The sequence below is a fragment of the Pleuronectes platessa genome, chromosome 6 (assembly GCF_947347685.1).
Source record: "Pleuronectes platessa chromosome 6, fPlePla1.1, whole genome shotgun sequence".
Taxonomy (NCBI): Eukaryota; Metazoa; Chordata; class Actinopteri; order Pleuronectiformes; family Pleuronectidae; genus Pleuronectes; species Pleuronectes platessa.
The window spans coordinates 26882839-26903707 of NC_070631.1; the positions used below are offsets into that span (position 1 = coordinate 26882839).

The 20869-nt window shown below is 40.2% G+C and overlaps 1 protein-coding gene across 12 annotated transcripts in view; it reads right to left on the reverse strand.

Moving 5' to 3' along the window:
• The window catches only part of plch2a (phospholipase C, eta 2a), a 199706-nt gene that overhangs the window by 4389 nt on the left and 174448 nt on the right, over positions 1-20869 (reverse strand). For 9 of the 12 annotated variants that reach the window (XM_053424354.1, XM_053424358.1, XM_053424357.1 and 6 more), the window contains 11 exons: positions 19337-19492; positions 15514-15630; positions 14945-15045; positions 12391-12479; positions 12013-12195; positions 11681-11788; positions 11115-11239; positions 10058-10142; positions 8568-8714; positions 6587-6666; positions 3202-3586 (listed from right to left, as the gene is read on the reverse strand). In XM_053424354.1, the coding sequence (XP_053280329.1) occupies positions 3202-3586; positions 6587-6666; positions 8568-8714; positions 10058-10142; positions 11115-11239; positions 11681-11788; positions 12013-12195; positions 12391-12479; positions 14945-15045; positions 15514-15630; positions 19337-19492 (1576 nt within the window). The remainder of the gene's footprint in view (positions 1-3201; positions 3587-6586; positions 6667-8567; positions 8715-10057; positions 10143-11114; positions 11240-11680; positions 11789-12012; positions 12196-12390; positions 12480-14944; positions 15046-15513; positions 15631-19336; positions 19493-20869) is intronic. The other 3 variants (XM_053424364.1, XM_053424353.1, XM_053424363.1) reach the window with 1 other exon arrangement.

The following is a 20869-nucleotide window of genomic DNA, read 5'->3' on the forward strand; positions in this document are numbered from 1 at the left end:
GACTACAACATAATCAATTGTTTATCTTGATTGTGAATATATACTATCTTTTTTTGTGTTTGTTTTGTGTGTTCTGTTTGCCTACAAGGAATGTGCCCTTTAGTAACGCTCATTGCGCATGTGCTCACATTAAGCGCGCAATGGCTGTCCGTCAGTGTGTACATACAATCCCCTCTATACGCTGAAAAAAATATTCATTATTAATCAATCACTTTAATGTGCGTCAAAGGCAAAGGTCCATAGACCCAGTTGATTTTTATTAACAACTATTTTGGGGACGAAATAAATTCCAGGCGAAGTGGTGCAACCTATTAAAATGTTGAGTCTAAAATGTTCGCACTCTTGAGCCCTGTTAGCATTGTGCTCCCATTACTACCCATTGATATCATTATCAGTTTGTGCATTGCGAAAATATGTAAAAATAAAGCAAAAAATGGATTACAAAACCCAACCAACCCCCAGAGGTGTGACGAAGCAGGCTGGTGGGATAAGAAAGAGTGATGGGTGAAGTGAAGGTGTGAAGGTTGTATTTTAAGGCTGCATGCATTCAGCAGTTTACCTGGCTCTGGTCATCCCCTCAATTCTGCACTAGGAACAGAGAGAGCGTGCAAAAGGGACAGAGGGGAAAAAGGAGTTTAGCAAAAGTGGAAAGAAGAGAGGGGGGGAATGGAGGAAAGGAATCAGTTCACAGGACAGAGAAAGCATCTTAACAAGAGATGTTAATGCAGATCAATCACTAAATAAACAAACAGCTTTTGTTTTACACTGGAAAGGAAGAAAGAAGAGGTAAAGCTGTGGAGAGAGACCCATCACATGATTTGATAAAAAGTACAGCATCAGCCAGCGATGTAGGACTATCATTGTAAGCACACATCTGCTGTGTACAGAGGGCCATAAATCTGACTCCCTAAAGAGGAATGGGCATGCCGTGTATAGAACAGCTGGTGTTGAGCTGGAACTGAACTCCCCTGAAATATATCATGTGACGGAGGATAAGGAGTTTTCAGCTGGACGCATGCCAGACTTCCAGTGCTAAAGCAGTTATAGTAGGACAAACAATGTCCAGCTGTTGGTAAAGTACTTATTGATACAACTGATTTGTAATGGTGGATTAGACTGCATGCGTTAAAAGTTTAGCTTCCGACAACATATTTAAACTAAATATTTAAATTCAATTTTAGTAGGACGTATTATTAAAAACCTCTGTTACAGTAAAAAGATGATATGGTTATCAGTAATAAACACAGTTTGATTCAGCAATAAATACTGAACTTTTTCTATTCAAATAAAATCATTTTGCTTTTCTACTCATTTCAAATAATTATAGAAAAACATATTCAATTAATTTGTCAACCCGTACTCCTTGGTTAGTAATTCAATGCTATAAAAAACGACTAGGACGTCATGATAGACAGGTGAGACTGACTTGCACATATCAGCAGGAGCTTGATACTGGGGCTCCATTCAAAGATCACTACTGTGTAGACTCTGGCTCCAAATAATGTTCTCAACACAAGATGGCAGCACTTGTATCAAGGACATTTTTAGACTAGCGACCTGTCCAGGCTGTGACCGGCCTATAAGTGGTACATATTTAATGGATAAAAATATATTTCTCCCTTGCAATCACTGTGCATTGTTTACAGAGAACCATGGAGGAGCATGACTTGGAAATCTTAACAGAATACTGTCAACGTTCCATGTGGACCTCACACTTTTTGAATAAACAAACACAAGCATAGGACTGGCCTGAATAAATGTGTTATTGTAAATCAAAACAGCTTGTACGAAAATGTCTGGAACAGTGTTGCACCATTAGGCGGGGCAGCCAGCTGCAGCCTGGTGAACGGGACTAAAAGGGGGAGACGATGTGCTGGGAGCTTTCTGTATTCATGCTACTTTAGAGTACATGCATTAAAGTCACTAGATTGAACATAGCTACCTCCATTCATTTTAGGTTGTAACTTACCACTTTTCTCATCTGCCAAAAAGGTGGGTGGTATCAGGGAAAGTATTTTAAGGCAAAGAAAGGCAAACAAATGGGAATTAATCAGCCGAAATGTAATTCAGTGAAAATAACCCCAAAATCAACTCTAAGATTTTTTCAAACTATCAGGAAAACATGGGATACCAATGTGAGTCTTAGCTACAGGTAAACAGCAGGGGTTTCTAACAGGTTTCTAACACCACAATCTACCACATTTATGCTCTTGGTACGTATGGAGGCTAGTCAAAAGTCTACATTACACTGTAGAGTTACATTATGTAAGAGGTCCACTACAACCACTACACTGAAGCCACTGGGTTATTACCAAGACTGTCTCAGAGACATCTTACCAGCAAAGAACATGGGGGACTTATTGCGTAATTCTTCCATTTTCAGAGCAAAAAGTGCGTTCATCTCACGCTGCAGGGTGCCTACAGCCCTCTTGCGGCTGTCAAGGACCGAACATGGAGGAAGCATCGGAAGAGACTCAAAGCTGCTCGCACTGTGCAAGCTGTCACAGCTGCTACTGTCACTGAGCAAGAGAGCTTCATTTGCAGGAAATGGGATGAGCATTGAGCGACAAACCGCACCATAGCTGGGGGGTGTTGCCTGCTGCCAACAGCGATTGGTCCTGCAGTCTGGTGTGAGGCTTTGCGCGGGTGTTACAGTGTTGGCAGGGTGTCTACGGGGAACACTGCAGGACCGGGTGTTCCTCTGTGATGAGTGAGGCTGAGGACGGATGTGCTGGGTACCCAGAGTCTGCCTGGCTTTGGACTTGGGAAAGGGGACAGGTTGGAGGAGAGCCTTGGGTAAGGATTGAAACTGGGGATCCATGCAGGACTTGAGTTCGGGGGAAGACTGCTGTAACTCTGGCTGGGCAGCTAGAGGCTGGGGCTTGGTTACAGGCTCTGGCTTAACCTGTCTCTTGATTGACGAGGAGCCATTACTTCCCTCCTGTCTCTCTCCTGCAGCCATTTTGGATTTGCATCTCGGCCTTTCCTCAACCTGACCCCTTCTTTCAGCCTCTGGACTCTCCTTTGAGCCGATCACACATGAGATGCAGTTGGATGACACCCCCACTCGGCCTGAGCTGTTAAGTGCAACACGCGCAAAAACCCCTGGTTTCATGTCCGGTGAGTCGTGAAAGCGGAGCCGACTGGCTCGTTTCGGAGGCTCACTCATGGGTCGTCGCTTAGCAAAAAGTGGGCTCTTACCTTTACCCTCCTCAGGGTGAAAAGCCCCATTGGTGTCAGGATGGTCCCTGGGCGCCTTGGTGGCTTGGTGGGATGCCAGTGAATCCCCAGTCAGGTGTTGTGGTGGCGTGGGCTGTTGAGAGGCGGTAGCCGAGGCTTTGTCCCGGTCCTCAGACTCTCGATCCTCACTAGCGCCCTCTGAGCTGTAGTCTTTGGTGTCGATGGTGATCTCTGGATAGCCCTTTTTGATTTTGGGCTGGCCTTTGGTTGGTGCACTGGCAGTGCGGCGCAGGAGGTGGGCACCAAATGGGTGCTTACGGCTGTGCTGTGCAACAGCATGGCTGTCCAGGGAAGCTTGCTTTGGGTTTCTGTGAAACAGCCCTTTTATGCCGCTGGCTGCTCTGGCCTGAAAAAAACACAATGAAATATTATTGTCAAACAAACAAGAAAGCTTAAAGTAAATCACAGAGAGGTCGTGCAGGAAAACATTTGTTTTAATGCAGGTGGCACTAGTCCACGCTGCATTATTTCAAAAGCACATGGATAGTTGTACAGTGAGCATGCGTAAAAAGGAAATCAATATACTCTTTAATACAATTTGAATGATCACTAGTAGTTTTTAATATAATCATTCAGATGCAATCCATGCTGACTAGCTTTGAATTCCACTTAGATTCAAAGTGGTAGGCTGTAATACATTTTGAGCACCACACATCTGTATAAATATAATAACTAAATATTAGTAGACAAACATTTTATTGAAACTACCAGTCAGACACACAGTGCACCTCAAGCCGTGTTTACCTCTACAACTAAATAGGGTGATGTGAAACTACTGTGTGCAGGGATTCAGTAGTGGGACCACAAAGACTCTGTGGATACATCTGAAAAATACAATACTGCAGTCATGTGTTAGCAGTGGGTACATAAACTGCCTTATTTTTCTATATAGAAATTAAACTATTCTAATGAACTGAACTAATTAAAAGACCTCATGAAACTGCCATAATAACAGATTAAGCTAATTTTTGCTTTATAAACAAAATTCTGATTCATAAGATCATTATATTTTGTATAATTAATCAAAAGAGGGAAGTCAAAATGATCAGAAGCAAAGCCTGCCCTCAAGCTATTTTTCTGTTTTCTTTACTTGAGATTACACATAATATAAATTATAATTCTGCTCGACACTGGTCAGCAGTCACAATGTCGGGGAGTCAAATCCTACAAACATGAAAACATTTAGACAATGAAACCGATGAGTGTTAAAATCACAAACAGAAATGCCAAACCAAATTTAATATGCAGTTAATATGTTGTGTAACCTACAGTTGTTATTATTTGTCTTGTAAAGAAAGTTTGGACAACGTGAAAGAAGTAGATCCAAGTAGTCTGATCCCAGGTGAAAGAATTACTGAACATATGACAACAGGAAGGCCACAAAAAAGACAAAAAGATAAGACAATATAGAAAAGAGCTTTTGGCTGTGTGAAAAACAAGAAATGTAGCTACCAGGAGAGAAAATCATGCCAGAGGAGCATTTTACCTTAATTTCTGCAAATAATTATATATAGTATACATATTAGACAGTACTCCAACATGATGTGGTTATTGTTATTATACCAATGCTCATCTAGTACTGAGAAAAGTCCAGACATGCTTTACTTTCTCAAAATGTTAAAAGCTGGAAAACGGGTGTCAATCGCTCCAAACTTTGTGAAAATATTTGATTGGATTTTTATTTCATTACTTGTTGGCCCAAGAGACTCAAGGACAACATCTCGTGCCAACATAAAATCACAGTAGGCCTGTTGCCAGGCATTCTCTAAATTGCTTTCAGACATGTACCAAACTCTACAAAAAAAAATTGAATGTATACAATTACAAAAGAGAAGTGCCCTCACATGCAGTGGAACTGTATACCCCTGCAGTGCACCACACTGGAAAAACTCCTGATTTAAGAGGAAAAAATGGCACTGCAAGTCACTGCAGCCTGGCAGATTCCCTGACTTTTATGTTTGGCCTCTCTATCCAGCCTTTTAATTGGGCAGCTTGATGACAATGGATCTACTTGAGGGTCAATGAAGATGCAGGCAGGTCAAGCCATCATAACTCATGTGAGACATGAGTTGGCCTCATATTTTCAATGCTTAAAATTGGCTGATAAAAGGGGGTGTGAACGGGGGGGGGGGGGGGGGGGGGGGGGTCATTAAGGTGGCTATTCGGTGGAGTGCGGCTCATGCAAGATGCTGACTGGGTCTCACTACACCTGAGTTCTGAGCGGCAGCTTCAGGGCTCCTAAAAATGTCTTGCCTCTAAATGGTGCATTTGGAAAAAGAGTGGTCCACTGGAATCACAAACAGACACAGGAAGAGAGCGAAAATCAGAGACGGGGATGATGAAAGAAAGAAAATAATGGGTGGGGGGGATAAGATAGAAATCACAACAGGAGGCACATGGCAACAGCTGAGAAAGAGGAAGTTCAAAGCAAGGACAATGAACAACAGATATGTCATTTACATTTGTCTGGAGACACGGCTGAGTGAAGTGAAAATAGAGTATTAACAGGAGATAGTGACACCTACATTATTTAAATCCTGAGAATAAAACTTTGAAAAAGAAATATAGGGTATTAATCATTTAACCAGAAACTGCCACAGCCCCACTTTCAATGTAGTGAAAGTAAATGCTTCAGCTGAAATTACGAATATTTTACAATAAAGTTTTGGGCCTCCAGGTATTCTATCTGCATGACTATAATGACTGCAGAAGACTGCAGGCTGAAAAATATCATATAATGTGAGGCAGTAAGGTCTCATAGTTGGTGGCATCAGTGTTACTGGTTGTTTACAATGTGCGAAGATTGACTATAACTTTTTTCTATATAATGTTAATCTATTTTCAGCCAGCAATAAGAATTGACTTTAATGATATTGTTAATCTTAATAAATAAAATATAATATGATAATACAAAATCTCTTAATATTATGAAAATACAAATCTGTTTAAACATATAGCAACAATGTAAAAAAAACTTAAATATGACCAACATCGTTCTGAAGATCAAAAAATAGCCCTGCAGCAACCAGTGAACAAGTCCCACACACACCATGCAACTGGTCTGCTGATCATTCTTCAACAATTCTGAATTATTATTAATATCATCATCATATAAGTTTGCCTTTGATTGAGGATCCCCCTTCAAAAAGGTTTTGTTGTTAAGTTTAAATGTTATTGGCCGAAATATTATAAATCTCACACATACAATATTGATAAAATATACTTAAAAAAATCGATTGTGATTGATTTTCTGCATTACACTCTTACACACGGAGTCTCACAAATTTGAGAAGAGTCAATGTAACAGATGTTATTGTTTTCGGCTGGTTTTCATTGAAGTACTTACCTTACCAGTGATGTCATTCACAGCTACATGAACAAAGATTGACGCCTCCTCCATACCTTCCAAGTACACATGGCGATAACCTTCATACAGACACATTGGAGAAACAGGCACATTATCAGTCAGTCAAACATATGGCTTTAGATGAATGTGTGTTGTATCAATCACATATTTATGTGACACAAAGGCCAATCCACATGATACTTTTTTTCTGATGTTTATGTTCTTCTTCTAGCCAATGATTTGAATCAAACTCCTCACTAGCATCATTGATCAGATACATTTACTGGATTCTGAGAAGCCATAACATAGTATATTGAGGTACAGATCTTATTTTACAAAATTAATAACAGATACCCTCTACGCTTTATGGTATGGTGTCCCTCTAGAACCTATACTTGGCCCACTACCATTCTGTTTATATTCTTCTGCTGGATGGTCAAATTTGCAGCTTCCAGCATTAAGGGGGCATAGGGCTGGGCGATAGAAAACAAATGAGATAATTATTGCGATATAGCTTTTATATCACAATAATCGGCATGGTCACTAAAAGTTTTGAATACGACATCGTCGATATAACGTCGATAGAACTCTACCATCTATGTTTTAGCAGACAACACGAACAGCCAATGATAATGAGAATAGTGCTGCGCCGAACCAATCACGTGAATGGAATAGAGTTAGAGTTAGGTTGACACATATATTAATGTTTGGGCTCCTGCATTGAGGTCGACGACTCTGCATCGATGCAGTGACTGATCAAAATCTATTAAGGTTTTCCACTACGTCATTGTTTTTGAGAGTTTCCACCGCTGCATAAGTGTAACACCGCTGCTTCAGGACAGATTTAATGGTCTGGTCGTCCTGTGTCTGAGTCTCTGTCCGGAGTCTCTGTTTCCTTATCACTCTCTCTCTGACCTGCACTCATTTCACACTTCAACAATATACACCATTACTGATCACAAGTTATGAGGACAAGTTTTTTAATAATATCGTGATATATATATCGATAACAACTAATATGAAAACAATTATTGTGATAACATGTTTTCCCATCTCGCCCAGATCTCGTTCCTCCTCTACGTAGATGACACTGTGCTGATTGTTTACAATGATGCTAATAAGGTATCCAACTACGTCTGCGGTTTAGTCTTGTCTTCTAGTTGTAAAAACCTTTTATAAGAAAAAATATATGCTATTAATGTATTTGATCAGTAAAGGATTTTGTGGCATCTCATCAGTGAGCCAGTTCTGGACAGTGATCCCAGTTTTTGGCGGCTCCCTTCACAAAGTCGTAGCTGGACACTCTACTATAGTTGGAGATGCTACAAAAAATGCCGGGCAGATTCATAAAATGTTTAACCTTTACTTTAATCTTTCTCTTTATGAATTAGGGACGCCCTGGGTTTTTTGGCCAGTTTCCATTCCTTAATATTGACTATTTGCAAAAGTGTGTCCGATCAAATACACGTATTAGTCCATATGAAACAGCTGCCTATGGTGCATTTAACTTAATGTAATATGTGCAATGATTATCAGTTGCAACATCTCTTGTATGGGTTAAGTAATTGAAAAGGGTTCTTTTCAGTGGTTTTGTCAGGTGTATATTTCTAACCTTCGAAGCAGCCTCTAATCTTTATGCTAAGCTAGCCTAGCCACATTAATTCTCCAGCAATGTACCCAATATCCCTCTTCCCCAGCTCATTCTCACAAAGAACCAGAATCTATTCTGTTAATAAACTCTGTTAAAGTGATTCTTCACAACATAGTATATTAAACTGCAATTGTCTGAATCAGTAAAAAAGACCAGAGTAACACTGATCATTTTAAATAAATATATAACTTCAAAATGTCATGATATGAGAGAGCAGCCACGCTCATGCCTGATTTTCACATCTGTACCTCACAGCTTTTAGAGGTCAGCATAAATACATGATCTGCAAAAGCAGTTCCATCTTAAATGAGGTGCAGCACCATGTCTTACCTGGCATCATGCTGTTGAAGGCTATGGTGCGCTGGCCGATGAAGTCCTGGCCAATGGGGTCATGATCCCACACAAGGAAACGCACCAGGGCCAGCTCTGGCATGTTGATCGTAAATACCAGAGTCTCCTCCCACATCGGGTTGAACCCTGCATGAGACCGCCCAGAGGAAGCAAGGGTGCAGGAGAACGATGGAGGGGCAGAAGGGAATGGAAAAGATAGAAGATAAAAAGGAGACAGGACAAAGAAAGAGTTTGAGCAAATAAAATAGAAAGAGGGAAAGTAATAGAGATGGAGAACAGAGAGAATGGATGGTTCAGGACAAAGTTAGAGAGCGAGCTCAGCACTCATTAATTATTCAGTGCGTGTGTGTGTGTGTGCGTGTGTGTGTGTGTGTGTGTGTGTGTGTGTGTGTGTGTGTGTGTGTGTGTGTGTGTGTGTGTGTGCTGACAGAGAGGTGCTGGCTGTGCATGTCTCCACTCTTGCTGAGCTAATCAATTATAGATCAGAACGCATTCAGACTGCTCAAACCGCACATACACTCATCCTAATCGTATGACAAAGGTATACTACAACAAACCACAGATCCCCTAAAACAAACACCAGGACATCATGTGTGGCTCAGTTCACAAATCCCAGCAGCGAGAAGCACACAGCAGTTGGAATACTGAGCATCCACAGGAAACTGGACCGTAGTTAATGAATTATCTTGAACTATATCGGGGGGAGGATACATCTTATTCCTTCAATGTTTTGACAGATAACGCAAACAGCCAAGACAATAAGAATAGCACTGGGCTGAACCAATCATGTGGCTGGAAGTATGGAGTTACAGCCATATCAGGTTAGGTTGACGCACACAGCAAGTGTTAATGTTTAGGCTCCTGCAGAAAGTGGACGACTGCAGAGAACGAATATAAACATGTTCCGCAACATAGTTTTAGCGGGTTTCCACCACTGAATAATTACACCACCGCTGCTTCAGGACAGACGCTCTTTAAAGGACCGGCCGTTCTTTGTCAGAGGCTCGGCCGGTGTCTGCTTCCTCCTCAGTTCCCCTCTGCCAGCACTCACTTTACACTTTAACAATAAACACCAACATTGATCACAAGTTATTAGGACACGTACAGTACCAATGTTTACTTTGTGTAAGCTCGATTCTCTCTAGAGTTTATGAGACAGGTTTAAACCTGCTACACAACGTGTCGCGTACAGTAAGGACATCAGGGTTAAAGTGAGAGGAACGATCCAGAGACATGATCCAACCTCATCGAATAATTAATTTATACTGACTTATTACTCTGCTGCTTTCGAGTTTGTACTGTAACATGCAGAGAAGGGGTGGTGTGGTCAAATTAGGTTTTAACTTTAGATTATTTTAAACTTACATATAAAATCATATAGGAACATCAAAAGTTTAAAGAAGGTATATAATATCAAATAGTTTGGAAAGATGGATGAACCAGAAAAATTCGACTGTTCATCTACTCACCATTATCATCCACCACTCTGGTCTGCTCCTTGCAGCAGTCCATTGGAAGGCCAATGATCTCCACCTCCACGAAGGGATCAATGATCTGATAGAAATACACTTCACAGCATTAGGGTTTGCAGAATTCCAAGAACGTTCAAAGACTGCACCTTTTCATTTCTGGGTGAACTATCCCTTTAAGTATACTTTAAACGGGTAACCGTAATGTTTTGAGTTTTAAAGATTTTTTTTGTGGCTCTGGCACTAATTAGGCCCCGGACCTGCTTTAAAAAGGTATTGATTTATTAGGGAACAGGAAAAATCCAAATTATACCTAACCCTATTTATCACAGGAAAGAATCCATCTTTCCAGTCTCACAGCTGTTTGCTTGTGGCCAAACCATAGATGTTTGGACTAGTTACCATCCTATGAGGCAGGAACTTAAGGCAGAGACAGGGATTGTGTGATGTCAGCAAGAAGCAATTGTTTTATAAACAACATATAACAGTGCTGTAGCATCATTATATCAGAATTGGAGATTATGGCTCCATTGAAAGAAGATTAAAGAACGACACTGAATATTTTTCTCCTGACTGATTTTGCCAGCCGTGATACATAGTGATAAACAGAAAGTTCATCCTATCGCCTACTAGAGGTTTTTGAAAGGGTCTTTTGCCTCAGTTTCTAAAGAAACGTTCACAGATGGTTCCGCTTAACAAGCCATCTGGCTTGTCAATTTAGCTTTCCCTAGAGAGAGTCCTCACCTGAGTTATCACCACACTCTTCTAACACTGTCTAGCTCACGACTGAGATTTAAACTAAGTCAGCGTTGGCGCACAAAGCTGTATGGTACATTGGTGGTGCTACTTTTTTAACTGTATGGATAAAACTAAATAAATTATTTAACAACAAAAAATCAATCCTATTGATTTGAGATTATTTAAAACATGGAACATTTTACAGTGATATACTGAGTGAATTGTTTTAACAAACAAATAATTTTTTGGGGCATTTATATATTTTAGTGTATGTGTAATTAACTTAGAACAAAGGAGACTAGATGTGTACAAGTGTTACCTCTCCCCTGTCCCCTAACATAGAGTCTTTGGGTTTTGGCAGCTGTTGTCCACTGATGATCTTCAACACCAGCTGTTTCTTCATCTGACCTGGCAGCGGATCCTCCAGGTTGGGGTTAAAGGCACCTGCAGAGCGTAGAAGGAAGTACACAGGTTATTTGTAAAGATTCGCCAATTCAATTTAACAGGTCATTCCAAAATGTTATATTTTATTTTAACATTTTGAATTGAAAAATCTTATCGATCAAGAAACAAGATTCACTGTAAATGTAAAATTTGGGATTTAAGAATGGTCTTTGAAACAAACTATAAAGCATAAAAAACATTTAAAACCAATTCTTAATATAAACTACAGATTATATGTGCTGCAAATTACACAAGGCCCACAGCATGGTGTATGTATTCAGAATTACTCTTCTTATGATTCATTAGGACAACTCTGACTGCTGTATTCTCAAAATTACCAATGCACATGTCTTCTAATGCTCACATATAACCCAAATGAGCAGTGAAAGTGCAAAAATGAAATTACTGAAGGAAGAAACCCATGAGGTTTTATGTACTGACCTTCACACATGCAGAGAGGCTTTAGGATGTAGCCACAGTTGCCGTTGCTATAGAACTTGGCTCTGTTGAGCTGCAGGACCCGGCCCTCTGACTGGTAGTTGAGTGCAACTGAAATCAAAGTATGTATTTTACTTCCATTTGGAGGCTAACAGTCATTTTCTGTTGAGCAGCTGCGGTGTTGGTGACCCTTTTGCTCTTACCACAGCAGATGCTCAACAGAAAACGACTGTTCACCAAAGACTTGACAAACAGCCTGAATATATAATGACAGTGGCAGCAGCGTTTGAATCTTGAAAACACGGTGCGCATGGGGAGTCGGGTTAAGCTCATACCGAGCTGGCAGCCTGCGTTCCAGAAAGGCTGAGGGTTGAAGTTGGAGGAGTCCACACGATAAGAGGAGGGGTAGATGCGGGAGAGCTGCCGCTGGTTGAAGTGGATGAAGGACGTAGCTTTCTGCTGCATGACCTGATGGGCTTTGGTCTCACTGAGCGATGACACCTGCCAGGTGCAGTTGGCTGTCAGGAACATAAAGACATCTTTGGTTTCTGCATTTGGCTCATACATTTCCATTCAGTTCAAACGTAGAATTCAATAAACAGGCATTGCAAATTAAGTTAGAAACCGCTGAATGTGTGAATATCATCACAATGAACCCCATGAGCTCATTTATTTGAGTAAGTAAGTGAACAACTGTTCAGAGAGCTGCTCACCTTCTGCTTCAATGTCATAGAGACCAACCGACCTTGTGTATTTAACCAGATCAGACAGAGCTCTAGATAACTTCATGGTCTTCTTCTTTCTGTGAGGGAAACATAGAAATTACAACAGATTACAAAAGTGCACACACACACACACACACACACACACACACACACACAGCAATTGGGCTAGTAGCATTAAGGGCCTTGCCTAAAGGCCACATCCTGACCACCAAAAGAATCCCAGACCTAAAAGGATGAGTAGAAATATTTATATTAAAGCTGATGACAACTCACCTACAGTGCCTTGCATAAGTATTCACCCCCTTTGGACTTTTCTACATTTTGTCATGGTATAACCACAGATTAAAATTTATTTCATCGTGAGTTTGTGTAATGGACCAACACAAAATAGTGCATCATTTGGAAGTGGGGGGAAATATTACATGGATTTCACAATTATTTACAAATAAAAATCTGAAAAGTGTTGAGTGCATATGTATTCACCCCCTTTACTGTGAAACCCCTAACAAAGATCTGGTGCAACCAATTGCATTCACAAGTCATTTGCAAGTCACATAATTAGTAAATAGGGTCAACCTGTCTGCAATTTAATCTCAGTATAAATACACCTGTTCTGTGACGGACTCAGAGTTTGTTGGAGATCATTACTGAACAAACAGCATCATGAAGACCAAGGAGCTCACCAAACAGGTCAGGGATAAAGTTGTGGAGAAATATGAAGCAGGGTTAGGTTATAAAAAAATATCCAGAGCTTTGAACATCTCTCTGAGCACCATAAAATCCATCATAAGAAAATGGAAAGAATATGGCACAACCGCAAACCTACCAAGAGGAGGCCGTCCACCCAAACTGAAGAGTCGGACAAGGAGAAAACTAATCAGAGAAGCAACCAGGAGGCCCATGGTTACTCTGGAGGAGTTGCAGAGATCCACAGCTGAGGTGGGAGAATCTGTCCACAGGACAACTATTAGTCGTCTACTCCACAAATCTGGCCTTTATGGAAGAGTGGCAAGAAGAAAGCCATTGTTGAAAGGGATCCATAAAAAATCCCGTTTGGAGTTTGCCAGAAGCCATGTGGGAGACACAGCAAACATGTGGAAGAAGGTGCTCTGGTCAGATGAGACCAAAATTGAACTTTTTGGCCTCAATGCAAAACGCTATGTGTGGCGAAAACCCAACACTGCCCATCACCCTGAGCACACCATCCCAACAGTGAAACATGGTGGTGGTAGCATCATGCTGTGGGGATGCTTCTCTTCAGCAGGTACAGGGAAACTGGTCAGAATAGAGGGAAAGATGGATGGAGCCAAATACAGGGAAATCCTTGAAGAAAATCTGATGCAGTCTGCAAAAGACTTGAGACTGGGGCGGAGGTTCATCTTCCAGCAGGACAATGACCCTAAACATACAGCCAGAGCTACAAAGGAATGGTTTGGATTAAAGAATGTTAATGTCTTAAAATGGCCCAGTCAAAGCCCAGACCTCAATCCAATAGAGAATCTATGGCAAGACTTGAAGATTGCGGTTCACAGACGGTCTCCATCCAATCTGACTGAGCTTCATCTTTTTTGCCAAGAAGAATGGACAAACCTTTCCATCTCTAGATGTGCAAAGCTGGTAGAGACATACCCCAAAATACATGCAGCTGTAATTGCAGCGAAAGGGGGTTCTACCAAGTATTGACACAGGGGGGTGAATACTTATGCACCCAACAGATGTCAACTTTTTTGTTCTCATTATTGTTTGTGTCACAATAAAATTTATTTTGCACCTCCAAAGTACTATGCATGTTTTGTTGATCAAACGGGAAAAGGTTTATTTAAGTCTATTTGAATTCCAGTTAGTAACAGTACATAATGGGAAAAAGTCCAAGGGGGGTGAATACTTATGCAAGGCACTGTATGTTGTTTGAGCCATTTAGACCGGATGTAACATGTGTGTATAAGACTGGGTTCTTCTCCCTTTAGGGCATCCCTACACATGCGTCTCATTCACAATGTTATCGTTTTCAGGAAAAATACAATATGATTTGCTGAAATACTTGCGGTAAAGGCGTAGCTCACTGCAAAAAACTTTTTTATGTAACGTTTCAGACATTTTCAGACAGCAACGATATTGAAGCGGCGATACATTGAATAAAACATCAATTGAAATCAAAATGACTGAAACTATGTTCCTGCTGACCAAGGCTCAGTTGTTCAGAGATATGTTTAAGGAGGATGGGAAAGAAGAGGGAATCTCGTCAAGTTTGCTGGCTTTATAATTTTTTTAAATATATTTCACACAACTTAGGGAAAATGTTAATTTAGAATGAAAGCAAATGTCTCACAATTACTTTTTTGGTGAATGTTGGCAATTCTGTCAATTCTTCAGAAATCCATCAAGAGTCAGGTGGTTGTTTCCAAATGGTCCTGACTTATAAGAGTGTTTTTATTCCGTGTCCTGGGTCTTAATGGGTTAACGGTTGATCTGCACTGCACTGTAAAGGTTTGTGTGTGTGTGTATATGTGTGTGTGTGTGCGTGTGTGTGTGTATAGCATACTTGCTGTGGTGCAGGGGGACACGGGAAGCACTACTTGTGCTCTCTTGATCGGTATCTGTGTCTTCAAAGCTCGATGTCTTCTTCAGCTTGGTCGTTTTTTTCTGCAGAGACAAAAAGTGCTAAAATGAGGGACTAAAGAAAATGGTTGGGTCCCATTTTCATCTGTATCAGGCTTTGATTACAAGTGAAGGTTAAAGTTTCAAGCTGTCAACGTATAGGGGCGTATCCCATGTGGGAGCATATGCCTTAAGCGGCAGATTCCTAGTTTGGCTACCTGCTGGCTGGACCATTCACTAAATGTCATTTCAATGCTCTCTTTCTCTGTTTACTCTCTTTTTCACTGACTATCAAATATACAACAAAGCCCCCAATTATTTTTTTTTAAAGTCAATATATCCCTTCTGGAAAGATTCAAAAGGGAAAATAATAGGGTTTGGGTTCGGTGTATATCTTTGAAAACTAAAATTGGAGACCCAGATCTGAGAAAAGCAATTAGAACACAGACAAAATTTAAGTCAAGTTAAAGCCTTTGATTCATTTTTTTAGTTTATACAGTTTCATATAATCACCTTGCGTTTTGAAAAGCTCCCGATGAAGGAACGGCTTGAATGCTTGTTGCTGCTGGGATTAGCCTCGTCTGCTGTGTCCGTCCCATCCTCACTTTTACCCTGACAGCAGAGGATAACCTTAGCATGATGTGTAAAGAAACATTTTTTTAAATAGTAACTGAAAATGGGAAAAGGGTATTTATTTATCTTTAAGACTATGTCACATTTATTGCACGTATTCTGCTAAACTAAGACTTGTTTGGGATGATAAAGTCTACTGAATTCAAACTGGTTGCTCTGAGAAAGAACCAGTCCAAGTGCTCTGGAACTCTTGTTTTTGCCTCACAACTAAATGTGAATTCAAAACAATCAATCAATCAATCAAATTTTTATTTTTATTAAATAGGCAATAGTCATCACAAACATGACAGCAACAAGAATTTCAACAAACACTGAAGCAACAGCAGAAATGAATCTACTTGCATGTCAACGATTCTATTTGTGCATGAGTGTTTTTTCTAAAAGGTTGAGGACTTAAAGTGATTAGAAATATAACTAGGTGTAATATTAGGAAAAACTCAACCGTCAGTTGAGTGCCCCTGCTCACATGTAGAATAACACCAGAATGTGGCACTGGACACTGCACTGACTGCTGTACTTATTTTTCAGCTGCTCACAAAACATAATATATTAACCTTGCAATCAAACAATAATAAATCTGTATTTCAACTCTATTTCCAAATTAAAGCTGTGAAAGTTGGATGGGGAGATACAAGTCAGAACAATCACTGGGCAGTGAAGCTTGATTTCGTCTCTGAATACTGGAGAAGAGTTGGTTTCAAGTTTATGTGATAGTAATACGATTCTTTAAAAGCTCTCTTTGTCAATTTGTGTGCACATTTGAGATACCACTCAGTGTGCTGAGCTTAAATATCTATCATGAGTGAAAAGTAAAGTGAGTGGACGAGTCAAACTACTGCAAACTTCTTTTCCTCAATGTTTTCATGTTATTACAACATGAAAACGTATCACATTAGGTCCCCCTATACCTACAGATCCATGGCTGAATGTATTCTCCAGTCCGCCCTGTACAATAAATAAATGCATACTATACATGCTATATACTTCTATAATTTTTCATACCATTTCATGCTTTTTTACAGACAGAGCAGCTGTAGAATCTCAGCCATTCACAGCATCAGTTACAGTAAAGTGCTCAAACCACAATAAAGAACTTCATTGTATTTGCTATTGTTTACATTTCTTTTATCTGTTCCTACTGTAGAGTTTTTTTGGGAAAAGTCTCAGGTCTCACGACTCGAGGTCCATGGTGGAATAGCCCATTCCACCATGTATATGTTACATGCCAGGCACTGAAGTGCCTCTTCCTCATTGAAACAAACCGCCTCATTAATTGATATATATGTATACAGTATATATAGACCAGGGGTGTCCAAACTACGGCCCGCGGGCCATATGCGGCCCGCCATCCATTTTAAATTGGCCCGCCTAAAAAAAAAATTTTATAAAAAAATGTATAATTCAAAGAAACAATTAAATTAATTAAAAAACAAAACAAATTATAATTGTTTTTGTGGAAACTAACAATTTAGTAGCACTTAAATGGCACTTAATTATAGCACTTTGTAGTTTTGCTCTATTTTTGAAGAAATTGTAATTTCTTTATTCTTGTTATTCTGGGTTTGTACCCTTGAATGCACTTATTGTAAGTCGCTTTGGATAAAAGCGTCCGTTAAATGAAATGTATTGTGATGGATTATGGCCCACTGTATTGCAGCTTTCCCTCAGAACGCCGCCCCCAGTGTCAACAGTGCGCTCCAGGGCAGGGGGGCGTGGCGGCGTGAGTGGCCCAGACCTTCGTATTTTTTTCTATATGTGGCCCTCGGGATAAAAAGTTTGGACACCCCTGATATAGACAATTAATGAGGTAGTTTAACCATTTCACCTCTACTTAAAAAATCATTCAAATATTTGTGTTCTTTGGATTATTCAGATTTTTACAGTCCGCACTGGCAAGTACAGAGAGTTCACACTTACAGATAATTATATTTTATTTCTATAACATAATCGTTCATTAATTGAACTCAAGGTAAAAGTTTGAAATAATGATATACTGATTTTAAGTCATATCGCTCAATCCTAATACAAGCTGGTTAAAATAATATATTGTAGTGGACACGCGATAAGACAGAATTCACCAAAGACTGTTACATTGGTTTACACTAATTGATTGAACTATGTGGTTTGCACACTTACACACCCTGTAAGGAGATGTGGGGTTACCAGGGTAAGAGGGCACCGGGAGTGGTTAAAAGCGGATGTCTCTGTGACATCCGGAAGTTCTCTGTAGCGGTAAAATGTTTGTTAAATAAAAAGCACACCGAGAGGTACATAAAACGAGAGATCTCCTGATTACTTCATCCCAGCGACTTCTACATTGGTGACCCTACCGTGATTTTCTCTGGACGTATCCAGAGACGGACATGGCGACGAACGCAGTCTCGCTTAAGCTTCCGGAGTTTTGGATATCGCAAGCATCGGTTTGCTCAGACAGAGGTGCAGTTTGCGCTCAGAGACATTACAGCGGATACCATATATACAAGTCTCCTTCCTAATATTGTTATTAGGAACAAGACTTGGACTAAATTTTCCTTTTTAGAAAAACTCAATTTTGTCACAATATCTTACGCCATGTTAAGAATATGAAAGCCATATATGCCATATTCAGCATTTTCTGCATATATCTTCATATTTCACACATGTTCACGTGAGACATATTTTCTCTACAATTTAATGTTGCAAATTATCACAATATGCTTTATATTGTTACAAGAAAGGTTTCTTCTGAAAATATCTTGCTATTGAGTGAAATATAACAATAGATTTTTTCCCCATTGTACTGGTCTGGTTTAGTTTTTCTGGTGTGGCTGTAATATGCTTTCACAGAGGATAACCCACCCTGAATGTATGAATATTTAACTTTTTAAGCTTATCATACATTTCAGTGAAACTGCACCATGAAAGTCTGCATTAGATATGAGCAGCTTCACTTTTCACTTTAACCATTTGTGACACTGAATGGCTGAGGGTTAAGTCTCAATCAGATCATCTGAGTTCTCATGGTTCACTCTAATGCCTCCCAGGCAGCAATGGAGAACCCTGGAGGGGAGACTGGGAGGAACTGAAATGCATTTATATAACTACCATTCACACACAGTCAGCAGTTCGGTAATCAGCGTCTATCCCAAGAACACTTCTAGATGATGAGAAGCCAATTTGAGCGTGGTGTGGTTGGTACCAAAACAAACCAGGGCCTGAGATGGATAACTGCTCTGTAATCGGATCACGGGATCTGCAGCTGAATGCCTTGGACACTTGGCTGAAGAGATGAGCAGAGCTGTCAAGTAATGACTACTGGAGTTTTTTACTTTTTATGGTACCGAGAGAGAGAGAGAGAGAGAGAGAGAGAGAGAGAGAGAGAGAGAGAGAGAGAGTGTGTTACTAATCCATCAGTCACTGTAACAGCTCGCTCAGGGATTTGAACTGGCATCGGTCTGGTGCAGACCCTGTTTCCGTCAAACGGGGATTTCAGGAGAAAGTCTGTTTTAATGAGGAAGAGACATTTGAGTGCCGTGCTCACTTTTACCCCCTGCAGACGTCCAAACCTGAATTGTATTTAAAAATATAAAGTTGTTTTTGTGTGTTTGCAGTACCTTTGAATTAAAGCATGGTGTTTTTCCTCCAGCTACAATTCTATCAAATTCTGTTATTCCTCTCCTTTCTGTCTCCATGCTGTGTGCTTTGGACTTGAACTTGTGTTTACCTTGGAGCCAGTCTTCTCCGAGGGCTTCTCGGCAGGAGGGAGGGCTGCGATGGTGAAGCTGTCTGGGTCTTCTCTGTCTCGAATCTTTGACTCCTTCATCAGGTTGTCAAGCTTTTTCTTGGCCATGTTCTCCACCTGCTTTCTGTTGGCAGATGTCTGGAGGATGAACAGTTACACAGAGACAGTTACACACATGATATGGGGAGGGTAACCTTCAACAGCTCCTATATACAGAAACTTCTCCAAAAAAAGGGAACACTTAAATCACAAATCAGATTTTGGTGAACAAATAATCAAGTTGAATATCTTTACTGAGGTCCCACTAAACGACGTCGGGCCCTCATACCACATCTCATGGAGTCTGTTCCTGACAGTTTGGTTAGGCACGTGCACACCAGTAGTCTGCTGGAGGTCATTCTGTAGGGCTCTGGCAGTGCTCCTCCTGTCCCCGGTGTTCCTGTCCTTGGGACTGTGCGGGGAGACACAGCAAACCTTCTTCCTGTTTAACTGACTGGGTGTTATACTGCGAAGATTTAGTGTTCCCTTCATTTTTTGGACCAGTGTATGTATATATATATATATTTAATAAGCATACAATGTTGATGAAAAGTTATTAGTTTGTAAAAGCGGACATATTAACATGACATCATGACATTAGCTGAGGCAAGGGAGGATGGAGGCCAACTACAATGTTTGACAAAAAGTAGATAATCTAATAATCATTGATGTCATTATTAAGCCATTATGCCCAAAATTATTAGTTTCCTGAAAACAAGATTGTTTTTCTCAGATGTCACATGAGATTGCAATGGTCCTTTTCCACCCCATTTCCTGATGTTTTGTAAGATCAAAATGACCAAAAGACTGATGAATGCTTGATCAATGACATTTTAACTTTGAATAATGACAGTGGATATGTCAGTGTGATAATGTTCAAAAAGTATTCCAAATAAAGAATGCAAAGATAAATGTGCAAAACCCTCAGTCACACTGGAAATTAAGCAGAATTACTGACAGAGCAGCTGTAGAACCCCGCTTGTCCACCTTGGTAGACACAATAAAGAACCTTATGCCATTTGCGATTGTTTACAATTCTTTCTCACTCTAGAGGATTTTTGAAAAAGTCTCTGGTCCCACGAGCCAAAGGGAGAGAACACATTGAGCAAGATCCTCTAGTCAAGCTCACTGAGGTTGAAACCTGATACAGTACATTATATTGAATAACATCCCACACCATTCAAGGAATGTCTGCTTCAGTCCTGTAAGTCATCCCACATGTGAGAGTATGACAGTGTGTGATGTATAACTACGGTATCCTAACAATATATATATATTTTTGAATTAATAAGGCAGTTTACCCACATCACCTCTTATTAAAAAATCATTAAATTAAAAACTATTCGCAGTGTGTTCTGCGGATTACTCAGAGGAAATACTCATCCCGAGGTGGAAGACGACCAAAACACAAATGATAACCATGGTGCAGACCACTAGAGATAGAAGAAGAAAAACTATGTCATAGCTTTTTATAAT